This window comes from Geotrypetes seraphini, chromosome 2, assembly GCF_902459505.1.
Source record: "Geotrypetes seraphini chromosome 2, aGeoSer1.1, whole genome shotgun sequence".
Classification (NCBI taxonomy): Eukaryota; Metazoa; Chordata; class Amphibia; order Gymnophiona; family Dermophiidae; genus Geotrypetes; species Geotrypetes seraphini.
In genome coordinates, this window is record NC_047085.1 from 269,507,967 (window position 1) to 269,521,855 (window position 13,889).

General features: G+C 47.7%; 1 protein-coding gene across 3 annotated transcripts in view; it reads left to right on the forward strand.

The window, feature by feature from the left end:
* STX17 (syntaxin 17) overlaps nt 1-13,889 on the forward strand; it is a 188,589-nt gene that overhangs the window by 95,807 nt on the left and 78,893 nt on the right. For all 3 annotated transcript variants that reach the window (XM_033929654.1, XM_033929653.1, XM_033929655.1), the window contains exon 4: nt 8,248-8,473. In XM_033929654.1, coding sequence (XP_033785545.1) covers nt 8,248-8,473 — 226 coding nt within the window. The remainder of the gene's footprint in view (nt 1-8,247; nt 8,474-13,889) is intronic.

The window sequence follows — 13,889 nt, forward strand, 5'->3', positions numbered from 1 at the left end:
CCTGCTGTCCCTGGATAACACCTGTTACGGTAAGTAACTGTGCTTTATCCCAGGACAAGCAGGCAGCATATTCTCACATGTGGATGACCTCCAAGCCAACCAAAAAAGGGCAGGTGGGAGAATGGCAATTTAGGAAAACAGGTTACGCAAAACCGACTGGCCAAACCGGCCGTCGCTTCTGGACAACGTATCCAGACAATAATGGGAGGTGAAAGTATGAACCGAAGACCAAGTGGCAGCCTTACAGATGTCCTCGACCGGCGTAGACCGGAGAAAAGCCACAGAAGCTGCCATAGCTCGGACCTTATGCCCCTTGACTCGACCATGGAGCGTGAGACCAGCCTGAGCGTAGCAAAAAGAGATACAAGCAGCTAACCAGTTGGACAAGGTGCGCTTGGAAACAGGACGTCCCAACCGATTAGGATCGAAGGACAAAAACAATTGAGGAACCTTCCGATGAGACTTAGTGCGCTGAAGATAAAAGGCCAACGCCCTCTTACAGTCAAGCGTGTGAAGCGCCACCTCGCCAGGATGAGAGTGAGGCTTCGGAAAAAACACCGGAAGAACAATGGACTGATTGAGGTGGATATCAGACACAACTTTAGGTAAAAATTTAGGATGAGTGCGAAGAACCACCTTGTCATGATGGAACACAGTAAAAGGCGGGTCCGCAACCAAAGCTTGCAACTCACTAATCCGATGAGCGGACGTGAGAGCAAGCAAAAAGATCACCTTCCAAGTGAGAAACTTAAGATGAGATTTGTCAATAGGCTCAAAAGGAGGCTTCATCAGCTGAGCCAAAACCACATTACGATCCCAAACTACAGGAGGAGGTTTCAGAGGAGGATGAACATTCACAAGTCCCCTCATGAAACGAGCAACCAGAGGATGAAGAGAGAGAGACCGACCCTCGAGATGCCGATGGAAAGCAGCAATAGCGCTGAGATGCACCCGAATGGAAGTCGTCTTCAGCCCGGATTGTGACAAATGCAACAAATATTCCAGAACCGAAGACACCGGGACCGAACCCGGATCCAGATGGTGCGAAGAACACCAGGAGGAAAATCTTGTCCATTTCTGAGAATAACAAAGCTGAGTCGAAACCTTACGCGAGGCCTCCAACACGTCCCGTATAGACTGAGAAACGGGAAGCGAAGTCAAGGGGAAAGGAACCAAGCCGTCAGATGTAAGGACTGAAGATTGGGATGCAACAGTGACCCCCGACTCTGAGACAGCAGAGAGGGAAAAACAGGCAGTAGCAGAGGCTCCCTGACACTGAGTTGAAGAAGTAGGGAGAACCAGTGCTGACGAGGCCAACGAGGCGCAACGAGAATCATAGTGGCTCTGGTCGATTTGAGATGTACCAACGTTCTCAAGATCAGAGGGAAAGGAGGAAACGCATACAGGAACCTCCCTCCCCAGTCGAGAAGAAAGGCATCGGCCTCGAGACGGTCCGGGGAGTACATCTGAGAACAATAGAGGGGCAGCTTGTGAGTCTCTGGGGAGGCAAACAGATCCACCTGAGGAGTCCCCCAGCGGTCGAAGACCTCGTGCAGAACTCTGGAGTTTAGCGACCACTCGTGCGGCTGTAGCAGACGACTGAGTTTGTCGGCCAGACAGTTCCTCTCTCCCTGAATGTAAACCGCCCGGAGGAAGATGTTGGCGCAGGGCTTCCCGGCACAGGGACCAAGAGCCTGTTCCCCCTTGCTTGTTCACATAGTACATTGCCACTTGGTTGTCCGTCCGCACGAGGACTACCTGATCGTGCAGCAGGTGGCAAAACGCTCGAGCAGCCAGAAAAATGGCACGAAGCTCCAACACATTGATGTGACAAAGACGGTCCTCCGCCGACCATAGACCTTGAGTCCGCAGACCGTCGAGATGAACCCCCCACGTGTACTCCGAAGAGTCCGTGGTCAGGACCTTGCGATGTAGAGGGACGAGAAAGAGCAAACCCCCGGAAAGATTGGAAGAGTTGGTCCACCAACGGAGCGAGCGTCTCAAGGAAGGAGTCACTGTTACAGGACTGGAGACCGGGTCCCGATCCTGACGCCACTGGGAGGCCAGGGTCCACTGAGGAAGCCTCAGGTGCAAGCGGGCGAACGGCATGACATGAACTGTCGACGCCATGTGGCCGAGTAGAATCATCAGACTCTGAGCTGATACAGAGGGCTGCAGCGCAATCTGGCGGCTCAGTCGAAGCAGGGCCTCCAACCGAGGAGGGGGGAGGAACGAACGGAGGCGAACCGTGTCCAGCACGGCCCCGATAAACTGAAGGGATTGAGCCGAGCACAACTGAGACTTGGGAAAGTTCACTTCGAACCCCAGACGTTGAAGGAAGATGATAGTCTGTCGGGTCGCTGAGATAACCCCCTCCCTGGAAGGGGCCTTGATCAGCCAATCGTCCAGGTAGGGAAAGACCTGCAGACCCTGAGATTGCAGGGCCGCCGCAACAACTACCATGCACTTCGTGAAGACTCGAGGGGATGAAGCCAAGCCAAAGGGGAGGACCCAGTATTGAAGGTGCAACTCTCCCACCTGGAACCGTAGAAACTTGCGGAAGGCGGGATGCACCGGAACATGTGTATAAGCTTCCTTCAGGTCCAGGGAGCACATCCAATCCCCTTCCTCCAACAGTGGGTACAGGACCGGAAGTGACAACATATGGAATTTCTCCCGGACAAGGAACTTGTTGAGCCTCCGGAGGTCCAAAATGGGGCACAAGTCCCCGGTCTTTTTCGGGACCAAAAAATAACGGGAGTAAAACCCCTGACCCCGTTGGTTGGGGGGCACCCGCTCGACTGCCCGGAGACTCAACAAGGCCCTGGCCTCCGAGAGGAGAAGGGGAAGTTGTGTCCGGTTGAAAGGACACGCGCCAGGAGGGCTGTCCGGAGGAGCCTCCATGAAGTTGAGGGAGTAACCCTCCGAGATGACACGGAGCACCTAAGCATCGGATGTGATCTGAGTCCAGGTCGAATGGAAAGCTCGTAGCCGGCCCCCGATTGGAAGCAGGGACGGCGACAGCGCGGAGGGGGCCCGCCCCCATCCACTCAGAGCGTCAAAAAGACGGCGCCGGTTTGGACGCCGCTTGCGCCTGAGGCTTCTGGTGGGACGCCCTGGCCTGCTGAGGGGGTCGTCGAGGAGGAGGCCTAGAAAAAGCCGGCGTGGACTTTTGAGGGTAACGCCGCGGGGGAGGTCGGTAAGGCCTCGGAGTGGCCACTTTGGCCTTGGGGCGGACCAACGAGGCAAAGGAACGCTCATGATCGGACAGGCGCTTGGTAGCCGCTTCCAGGGACTCATCAAACAGTTCCGACCCCACGCACGGCAAATTTGCCAGGCGTTCTTGTAAATTCGGGTCCATATCGACAATGCGCAGCCACGCAAGACGGCGCATGGCCATGGCAAAGGCGCAGACCCGGGACGAAAACTCAAAGGCGTCGTAGACTGCATGAAACAGGAAGAGACGCAGCTGGGACAAAGTATCAATAAGCTCACTAAAGTCCTCCTTATGGGAGTCAGGCAGGACCCCGTGATAACGGGGCATAGATTTGACTAGGCGCCGCAGATAAGAAGAGAAGGCGAAGGCGTAGTTGAGCACTCTATTGGCCATCATAGAATTGTGGTAGAGGCGGCGCCCAAACTTATCAAGCGTCCGCCCCTCACACCCGGGCGGAACCGCTGCAGAGATGCGAGAAGGCTGGGATTTCTTCAACGAGGATTCCACCAGCAAAGATTGGTGGGACAATTGCGCCTTCTCGAAGCCCTTAGAGGGAACCGTGCGGTACTTCGATTCCATCTTCGAAGGGACAGCCGTGACCGCATAAGGGGACTCCAAATTGCGTAAGAACGTATGATGGAGGATCTTGTGCAAAGGCAAGCGCGGAGCTTCCCGCTGAGGAGAGGGCAAATTCTGTTCCTCCAAAAAGTCCTTCGTATATTGAGACCCCGAAAACAGGTCGAGGTCCAAGGCCTTCCCCATGTCCACCACGAACCTCGAGAATGAAGAGGGCCTCGAGGGTGGGGAAGAGGAGCGCGAGGCCCCAGCTGCCATGAAGGACGGAGAAGCCTCTCGGGAGTATCTGGGTTCCTGCCCGGTGCCAGATTCTGAACCCCAGGAAACTGCACCAAGGGACTTCGTCGGAGTCGGAGATCTCCGACGACCCGAGGAGCCCCTCGGGGAAGTCCCCGGGGTCCGAGGCACCGAGGTCCGCCCCCTCCTCCTCGGGGAGGAGTCCCTGGATCCCTTCCCCGTAGGGGAACGCAGAAGCCTCGGATTATCAAGGCGGAGTTCCGAAACCCCGAGGTGCGTCTCCCGGGTCGGCGAGGTGCGACCGCGCCTCCGCGGAGACACCCGAGGACGTTTGGGTTTCCGGGACCGGTGCTTCGCCCGGGGCCGACCCTAGGACGAGGACCCGCGGGAGGACCTCGACGAGGAGGAGGAAGAAATCCTGCGGACCCGGTGCACCTTGTCCCGAGGTCGCACACTCTGCCCAGGCTGGTCCACCGCCGGGGTCGAGGTCGGGGTCGAGGCCGGGACTACCACCGGAGCCGAGGTCGGGGCCGAGGTCGGAGCTACAGTCGAGGACGACTGCAGGTGGGCCATGGCACAGGATAGCTCCGAGGCAATAAGCGCTCGGAGCATGTCCTGGAAGACCGGTACAGCCATCATAGATTGCATGTCCGAAGACGGCGGGTGCTCTCTCGAGGGCGACCTCGGCGAGGAGTATTCCCTTGGAGCACCCGACTTCGACGCCCGGGGCGGGGCCGAGGACAACCCCCCCGCCCCCGTCGAGGAGCCCGAGGATGGCTTCTTTGAAGACCCTGGAGTAGAAGGAAATGAGGACTTACCCACAGTGGACTTCGGGGTCGAGGAGGCAGGCTTCGACGAAGAAGATCTCCGTGGCGAGGTCGAGGGAGTCGAGGCCGAGGTCAAAGCCGGGGCCGAGGCCGAGGTCGAGGCCTTCCCCGCCGCAGGGTCAACACTAAAGAGCTCCGCCATGCGGGCGCGCCGACGGCGGAGCGCTCGAGGCTGAAAAGTCGAGCACCGAGTGCAGAAATCAGTCGGGTGATCCGCACCCAGGCAAACAAGGCACCTCCGGTGCGGATCGGTGATGGAAAGCAGCCGATCACACCGGGTGCACTTTTAAAGCCCGTCAAAGGATGGGACATGAACACGAAAAACGGCCGGGAACAATCGAGGTCCCGTGGCCGCGGCTACCGGGAGCCCCCGGAGCCGGAATGAAAAACTTTTTTTTTTGACGATTTCGAACACACGAACGAACAAAAACAATAAATCAAGCACAGCGACCGAGAAAACAAACCCAGCCGCGGTGTCAGAAGGCAAAAGGCACGGAGTACAAATTCCACAGGGCTTCTGGCTCCGCGGAAAAAACTGAACTGAGGACCACGAGGTGAGGATGCGCCCTCTAGTGGGCAGGAAGGCATGCACATGCGTGGTGCAGCATAGCAAGCTTGAAACTTCAATCAAGTTTGCTTGAAAAGCTGTCCGCGCTGGGGCTCCATAGATGACGTCACCCACATGTGAGAATATGCTGCCTGCTTGTCCTGGGATAATGAGATTTATTTGGGGAGGAAAGCGTCCAAGGGTTGGAAGTTAAGCAATGTTTAAGTTTAAGGCGGAAGGAGGATTAGGCTTACCTCATTTGTAGAATTATTACTGAGCTGCTCAGTTGAGAGCGATAGTTGAATGGCATTCATATCCACTTAAATTATAGATGAGGGTAGAACAAGAAATGTTAGAAGGGATAGAAGGTATTAGGGATTTGAAATGCTTACCATGGTTGGGAGAAAAATAAATAATAAATATAAGTAACCCCAATAATCTCATATTATTAAGAAGGGTATTATAACGAGAACGAAGGAAGTCATCATGCCGCTGTATCTTGCGATGGTGCACCCGCATCTGGAGTACTGTGTCCAATATTGGTCACCGTACCTTAAGAAGGACATAGCGATACTTGAGAGGGTTCAGAGAAGAGCGACAAGAATGATAAAAGGTATGGAAAACCTTTCATACGCAGACAGGTTAGAAAGGCTGGGGCTCTTCTCTCTGGAGAAGCGGAGACTCAGAGGAGACATGATAGAGACTTACAAGATCATGAAGGGCATAGAGAAGGTGGAGAGGGACAGATTCTTCAGCCTATTGGGAACCACAAGAACAAGGGGGCACTTGGAGAAATTGAAAGGGGACAGATTTAGAACCAATGCTAGGAAATTCTTTTTCACTCAGAGGGTGGTGGGCACCTGGAATGCACTTCTGGAGGTTGTGATAGGACAGAGTACATTACGGGGTTTCAAAGGATTGGATAAATTCCGGAAGGATACGGGGATTGAGGGATACAGATAGAGGTAGAGATAGGATTATGAAAGGATATAGATAGAAGGATAAAGGGGATTGAAGGGTTTTAGACAAAGGATCACCTTACAGGTCATGGATCTGATGGGCCGCCGCGGGAGCGGAATGCTGGGCGCGATGGACCTCTGGTCTGACCCAGCAGAGGCAACTTCTTATGTTCTTTTAATAGATGTTCTATGGGAATATGGAAAAGCGCAAGAATAAAACATATTACTCCAGTTTTAACACAATTACATTAATACAATTGCATGGAGGATAAATTTAAAAAGTGCTTTGTTGTTTTTAAAATATTGTATGATGTGTTTCCTTTGTGGGTCTTATTGCTATCACGAGAATCTATAGACCAACCCAAGATGTAAGATACTAAGAACATAAGAATAGCCTTACTGGGTCAGCCCAATCGTCCATCAAGCCCAGTAGCCTGTTCTCACGGTGGCCAATTCAGATCACTAGTACCTGGCCAAAACCCAAAGAGTAGCAACATTCCATGCTACCGATCCAGGGCAAGCAGAGGCTTCCCCCATGTCTTAATAACAGACCATGGACTTCTCCTCCAGGAATTTGTCCAAACCTTTCTAAAACCAGCTATGTGTCTCTGATGTGTGCTCTTTTAAACCTTTCGGATTAGAAAACAGAGACTCTAGCAACATAAGAATAGCCATACCTGTGTAGGGACATAATCAAAACAAACGTCTAAGTTGAATTTGGTCGTATGGCACTAAAATACATCTAGAATTTTTTTTTTTTTTTTAATCATCTATCTGTATATCCAGGCTGTTGTTTGCCCAGACCGCCAGTACATCTATCTTTATACCACATTTTCAACCAAAATTTGGGCCTGGGAAGGGCCAATCTTGTAATAGACCAGCCACCCAGATATGGCAACAGAGTAGTGGGGCACCATACAGGGCACTACTGTGAACTTCATATAAATATCTCACCAGAACTCCCTTATAGGATATGGTGAGCCACCCAAAACCCACTATACCCACTTGTCTACAACCCCAATAACCCTTATGGCTGCAGGTGCCACCTATTCAGTCAAGAGAAAGATTGAAAGTAAAGGATATGTAAATGCACCATACCATGATGCCCAAATACACCAAAACCAACAGCGAACACCATCTGAAGCTCAGGTATAGATAACCATCACAGAAACACTGTAACTCTGTATAGTAACACCATTACTAAAGCTCGTATGTCGTAGCTCATGTATTGTAACACCATTACAAACTGCTCTGAATTGACTCCCCAGTCATTAGTAACTGTATATAAGCTTCCAATAAACAATTACGTTATCCACAGATGAGACTATATACCTGCTCTCTTCAGAGAATACCTGTTATAGGTAAGTATCTTTGCTAATTGGGAAACTTTCCCATGCACTGTCCATGTATATGCCCTTATTCAAATTGCACTTTGTAAACTGAGTATTTGGGGAATAGCACTTAGTTGCCCTGCTGGCACTTTTGCAGATAAGTGTATATTTACACATGTAGGTGCTGATATTCTGTACATAAATACATACAAGAGATGTGTAATTGTATGCACTTAGATTTATAGAATTGCCCTTTAATCAAATGGTGCTGCAGCAATCGGACATGATATTCAGCAGCACTGTCTGATTAGGTGTTACTGAATATCATGTCAGGGTCCAGGCATTAAGACATAGCCAGTTAGAAGCTGCTCCTTCCTGGTATCTTTCATTGGATATTTTGATCCCGTAGTTTTTACAGACTAACATTTAAATATGTAGTGTGGCATTTCAACCATAGATTTATGAATAGATTGAGCTGATGCACAGTAGGAATGGTAAGGGATGGATTAAAAATAAACATAAGCTTATGCTATTTAAATTTGCTTCTCTCCAGCAACTGCGAGCCAACATACGAGAAATGGAGCAGCTCTGTTTGCGGGTTAGAAAGGAAGATGCTCAAATTCTTGGAACAATGATAAACCCAGTTAAGAAAAATGCTTCAGTTGCAGTAACAGAGTTTTTGCACCTTCATTCTAAATCTGTAGAAGAGCTAAAGAAACAATATAATGAACAGAATACAAATCAATCAACTCCTTTAACAAGGTCTACAATTACAGGAGGTAAGAGAGCAGAACTTTATAAGCTTTCTTATCGTATGTTCATGACATATAGTGTTGTTTGTATGAGGTTGATTCATGAGTCATGGCAACTATATTTTTTTCTCTTGAAAACGTGCCAACACTGGAAATCTAATATATGAGGGCAAATCAAAACTTAAAGGTAAATTACACAATAACTGGAACTGGAAATGTAACATATGTACTTGTACATTGCTTGTTGGATAGTTTGTTCATGCATAATGCAGCACTCGGCCTTTAGTCATGTGTCAACTCCATTGCAAGATTGCACCATCGAAGAACAATGAGCAGTAGTGTACTTTCTGTGGGCAGAGGGAGTGAAACCTGTGGAAATTCACCATCTGATATTGACTCAATATGGACATAGTACTATAAATCAATGAAAGATTTATGAATGGGTAAAAAGGTTTAAAGCAGGAAGAACAGGTGTAACCGACGAAGGTCATTCTGGTCATCAACATTGCACACACAGGAGTACATTGACAGAGTAGATGCTTTGATTGGAGAAGACTGACTGATAACGGTGTCTCAGGTGGCTGCAAATTTGTATATCAGCCATGGATCTGCATTTGCCATAATACATGATGACTTGGGATATAGGAAAGTCTGTGCACTATGGGTTCCCAAACAGCTTACTGATCTGCACAAGCAACAGCTTGTGGAGGTTGCGACCTGGTTCCTGAGATGGTATGAAGATCTGAGTATTCTAGAGAGAATGGTCACTGGTGACGAGATGTGCATCACTGTGACCTGGAGAGTAAATGACAAAGCATGATGAAACAAAGGAAGCGGTGCTCACCTGGCTTCGGGATCAGCCGAAAAACTTCTCTGCAGGAATATAGAAACTAGTTGAATGATACAACTAATGCATCGTCTTGCATGGGGACACTGTGGAAAAGTGATATGTTCAATTACTCACAGTTACTTCTATTAAAGCCATTAAATATATTTTGCCTTTAATTTTTGATTTACCCTTGTTCGTTTGAAAGTGTGTGATATGTACTTCTTAATGTTGCCACTAGATAATAATAATAATAATAATAACAACTTTATTTTTGTATACCGCAATACCACAAACAGTTCAGAGCGGTTCACAATGCAAGAGACTGTACATATACAGCGAAGATACAGAGAATTAATTGTCAAGTATAATAGATGAGAGATGAGTGTAGCAGTCTATGATAGGAATGAAGCAAAAAACATGACATTTGAAATCATTGTTTTATTATGGCATACAGCGCACCACATGAATAACAAAGTACAAATACAAATTGTTCAACTGTTAACATCCTTCAAAGTAGTCTCCAAGGTTGTCTTCTTTGTCACCAGTTCGTAAGGGACACACACTGTGTATGCACAGTGTTACACGTTATTTGTGCAGTATGGGAAAATCGCCTAGAGCTGTTGCACAACGCCATAATCCTACAAGACAATGCTTTGAAGGATATTAAGTTAAACATACTTACTCTTAAGTTGATTGTGTGCTTAGTTTAGTGAAACAGCTAACATGTATTACTTATTGGTAATAAAACAATGATTTCAAATATCATGCTTTTTGCTTCTCCCTTACCAGAGACAACTATACTAGGGTTGTCCAGAAAAACCTAAAGTTGGAAGAACTGTGCAAATTGAAGTTTTCTGCATGAATTTGATTGCGCTTGATCAGAAAATAATTAAAAAAACATTTTTTAAAGCCCATCCTGGGGTCCCTCAAAGCCACTGATTATACAAAGCTTTGTTTTTCTTAAAATGTGCTACTTTTGTTTGATGGAGCAAATTTATTGGTATTATAGCTATAACTTTTATGTTTTCACACTCAGCAATTAATACATTGAAAAAAAGACATGCAAAAAATCTAGCACTATTTTACTAATTTAACCTTCAATATCTGTACTTTATTGTGAAAAATAACAGAAATTTAACATACGTCGCTAATAGCTAATCATGTACACTTTGGTGTAGTCTAAACACTTAGCAATCAAAAGAGGGAAAATAAAGAATCCACAAAAAGAGATGCAAAAAAATGACTGAATAAAAAATGGTACCTGGATAGATGCAGGAAAAATTAAAACAATGAAAAATTTTAAAAAAAATTATTTGAAAGCCATAAGTAAGTCTTTGTATAAAAAAGTCTGGTGAGGGGGTCACGTGACGCGATGCGCTAGTAAGGACAGGTTTCTACTAGTTCCGGGGCTACCCTTCCATGCAGGACAAACTAGCTGATTGAAAGACCTCTCTGACTGGTGCCAATTTATCGGGACAACTCTGGGAGTATATGGACCACTTTGTAACCCGATTGCAAGCTTCTATGACTATGAAAGCAGCTAAAAAAGATCGGGCCTGCTGAAAACAAAATGGCAGTGACACTGGCGGCGGTGACTCAGTTTACTGAGCGGCACTGAGTGATCTTAAAGTTGTGGTATCTCAGGTCCTCGAGCTCGATCTTAAGCACCTCTCCTCACAAATTACTCACCTGGAGCAGATTTTATCTGAAGCGGTGACGTGCACTACTGACTTGGAACAACAAGTTTCCACAATGGAGGATAGCACTACCACACACATGACGGACATAGCCGCCATGCAGGATGGGCAGGGGAGGGGCAGGATGGGCAGGGGAGGGCTTCAATGGCTGGGAGGGTGTAGATGGGCTGGAGTAAGTCTTAACAGAGATTTCGGCAGTTGGAACCCAAGCACAGTACCGGGTAAAGCTTTGGATTCTCGCCCAGAAATAGCTAAGAAGAAAAAAAAAAAAATTTTTTTTAAATTGAATCAGGTTGGGCAGACTGGATGGACCATTCGGGTCTTTATCTGCCGTCATCTACTATGTTACTATGTTACTATGTTACTATGCAGGAACTGGTTCGAGCGCAGTCAGCGAAATTAGAGGACTTAGAAAACCGGTCCCGTCACTTGAACTTGCGTTTTCTGGGTTTGCCAGAAATGATTCCAGAGTGACGGCTGTTGGAGCTCTTGGAATGTTGGCTGACCGATGAACTTCCTCTGCTGTTGGCTCTAGGCCCGGTGCGCCTGGAACGCGCCCACTGCATGGGTCCACAGTCTGGTAGGGAAACTTGACCTCGAGTTATGATTATAAAAGTACTCAATTATCACCACAAAGTGGAATTATTACACCGGTACCGTCTGAAAAAAGATGCTTTGAAATATGATGGCACCCCAATCCGCATTAGTCAGGATTACTCTGCAGCACTAACTGAGAAAAGGAAGCCATACTACCCACTTTGCACAAAGTTAGTGAATTTTAAACACTTGTTTCCAATTTTTATGTCCAGCAATATTGAAGATCCACCATAACGGTGTGTGGCAAGCTTTTACTATGCCAGAGACTGCAGGGGACTTTATTGACTCCTTGGGGGGCTGCAACTTCTACTACACCCTGATGGTTGGATATAACTGGACTTCTTGATACAAGTTTCTTACTGTGTGCATAGGGGCACGGATGGACCACAGTTTGAGTCTGTGTACTTCCCTCAGTGGGGTAGCTATGACATTTTATCCTGTGAATGGAGGGGGATGCCCTATTTTTGTAGTGTCTGTTAGTGCCTCTTATGGTATCCTGTCCCGGGAGGATATGTGGGAAGATTGTGTGGGATGGGGGGCATGGTGTTTGGATGTGTTGGGAACAGCAGCAAGGGGGATTGGTAGACACAATGGGGGATTCCTAAATGTGAGAGTGGTTGCTGGGCTGGGGAGATAGCTATTTTTTATGTTGCTATGGGACTTCTGTTTTTGTTTTTTTTTAATGTTCTTAATGTCCACAGTACATAGCCCCCAGGTGAGGCTGGGTGCCCAGGGAGATTCTTGCATTTGACATGGCTGCAAGTGTGTGTCCTGGGGTGCCCTGAGTGACTGACCCATTAGATTCATATCCTGGAATGTGTCAGGCATAACATCCCCAATTAAGAGAACAAAAATACACAACTAAAGCACCATAAGTTATACATACACACCTCACAGATAATGAACATCAAAAATTTGGCGGAGCTGGATGGGGGAGGTCTATTACTCCTCCTCCACGGGGAAAAAGCTGGGATCACATTGCTGGTACGTAAGGTCTTGGTCAAGTGGCAGGACTCACAGGGGAGATATCGTCTGTCTCATGTAATGGTGCGGGGACATACATTTTATCTTCTAGTATTATATGGTCCAAATGCTTACTCACACATCTATTTTCAAAACTTGGTGAACCTCTGCATTAAAGATCTTGACCTACCGCTGATAGTCGCTGGGGATTTTAATCAAGTCCTGGATCCAACGATTGATAGATCTCACCCTGGTTGAGGTGCATCGTTGAGTAAGGGCATCCCCTATATTTGTCGCTCCTTGGGGCTTGTAGACCCCTGGCGATTATTGCACCCAACAGAGGATGATTACACTCACCATACCTTTTTGAGGATAGACTATATCCTGATTTCTGAGCCCCTGTTCGTGAAGGTTGAAGAGGCTAGGATTGGACCTTGGGAAGGCAGCTGGGATTGGACCTTGGGAGGGCAGCTGGGATTGGGGACAGGGTGACGGTTTCCATCATATTTACATAATGACAAACAATTTACTACTTATTTGCAGGGTCACTGGGAAGAATATCTTCACTTTAACTCTGACTGGGAGAGCAAATGCATTAAAACAGAATTATTTTCATCTGCTTTGTCATCAGACCGAGATCCCCAATCTGCACATGGCACTGTTGCTGGGGAGTTGCGCTCTTTGGGGGGGAGAAAACCCCCCGGCACTAACAGGGCCATGATTCCAGAGGGTTCTATGTGGCCCTTGTTAATCATATAAGCTTCAAGCATCATATTAATAAATTCAAGGGAAACCATGACATACAGACAACCTCTATGGGTGCTGTTTAATTCATTTTTGGGGTTCTTCCGTCGTATTGTGGATGCATTTCACTGGGGTTGTACTTACACTACTTTTTTCCTGTTCCTCGGACCGACTGGGTACTAACAGTCCCCGAGAGACCAGAGGGGCTAAGGCAACAACTCTCCCCCCTTACTTGCAGTGTGGCATGTGAAACACAGATGCTATTCAGACTGCCATCCACTACAAATGGGGCATGAATCCGAAGTATCCTGGCCTGAGGAATCCATCCCACCTGTTTTAAAGCAAAAATGAGGTGTTTTGAGGCAGATAGAGGCTTTTAAATTCAAATTGAGAAATCCAAGATGTCTGTTGTAGTAGCAGCGATTTTAGTGCTAAAAACGGCCTGGAGGAGCTACACTGAAAAATAAAAAATAGCAATTTGGGGATTTTAGAGGTGGGGGAATCTTATCTACAACCCCAGAATCTCTCAAAAATCAACTTTAAGGACCCCCCCCCCAAAAAAAATTTGGTTTGTCAGGCTGTCAGCCGTTACTGTACCATGCTGTGTGCTGGG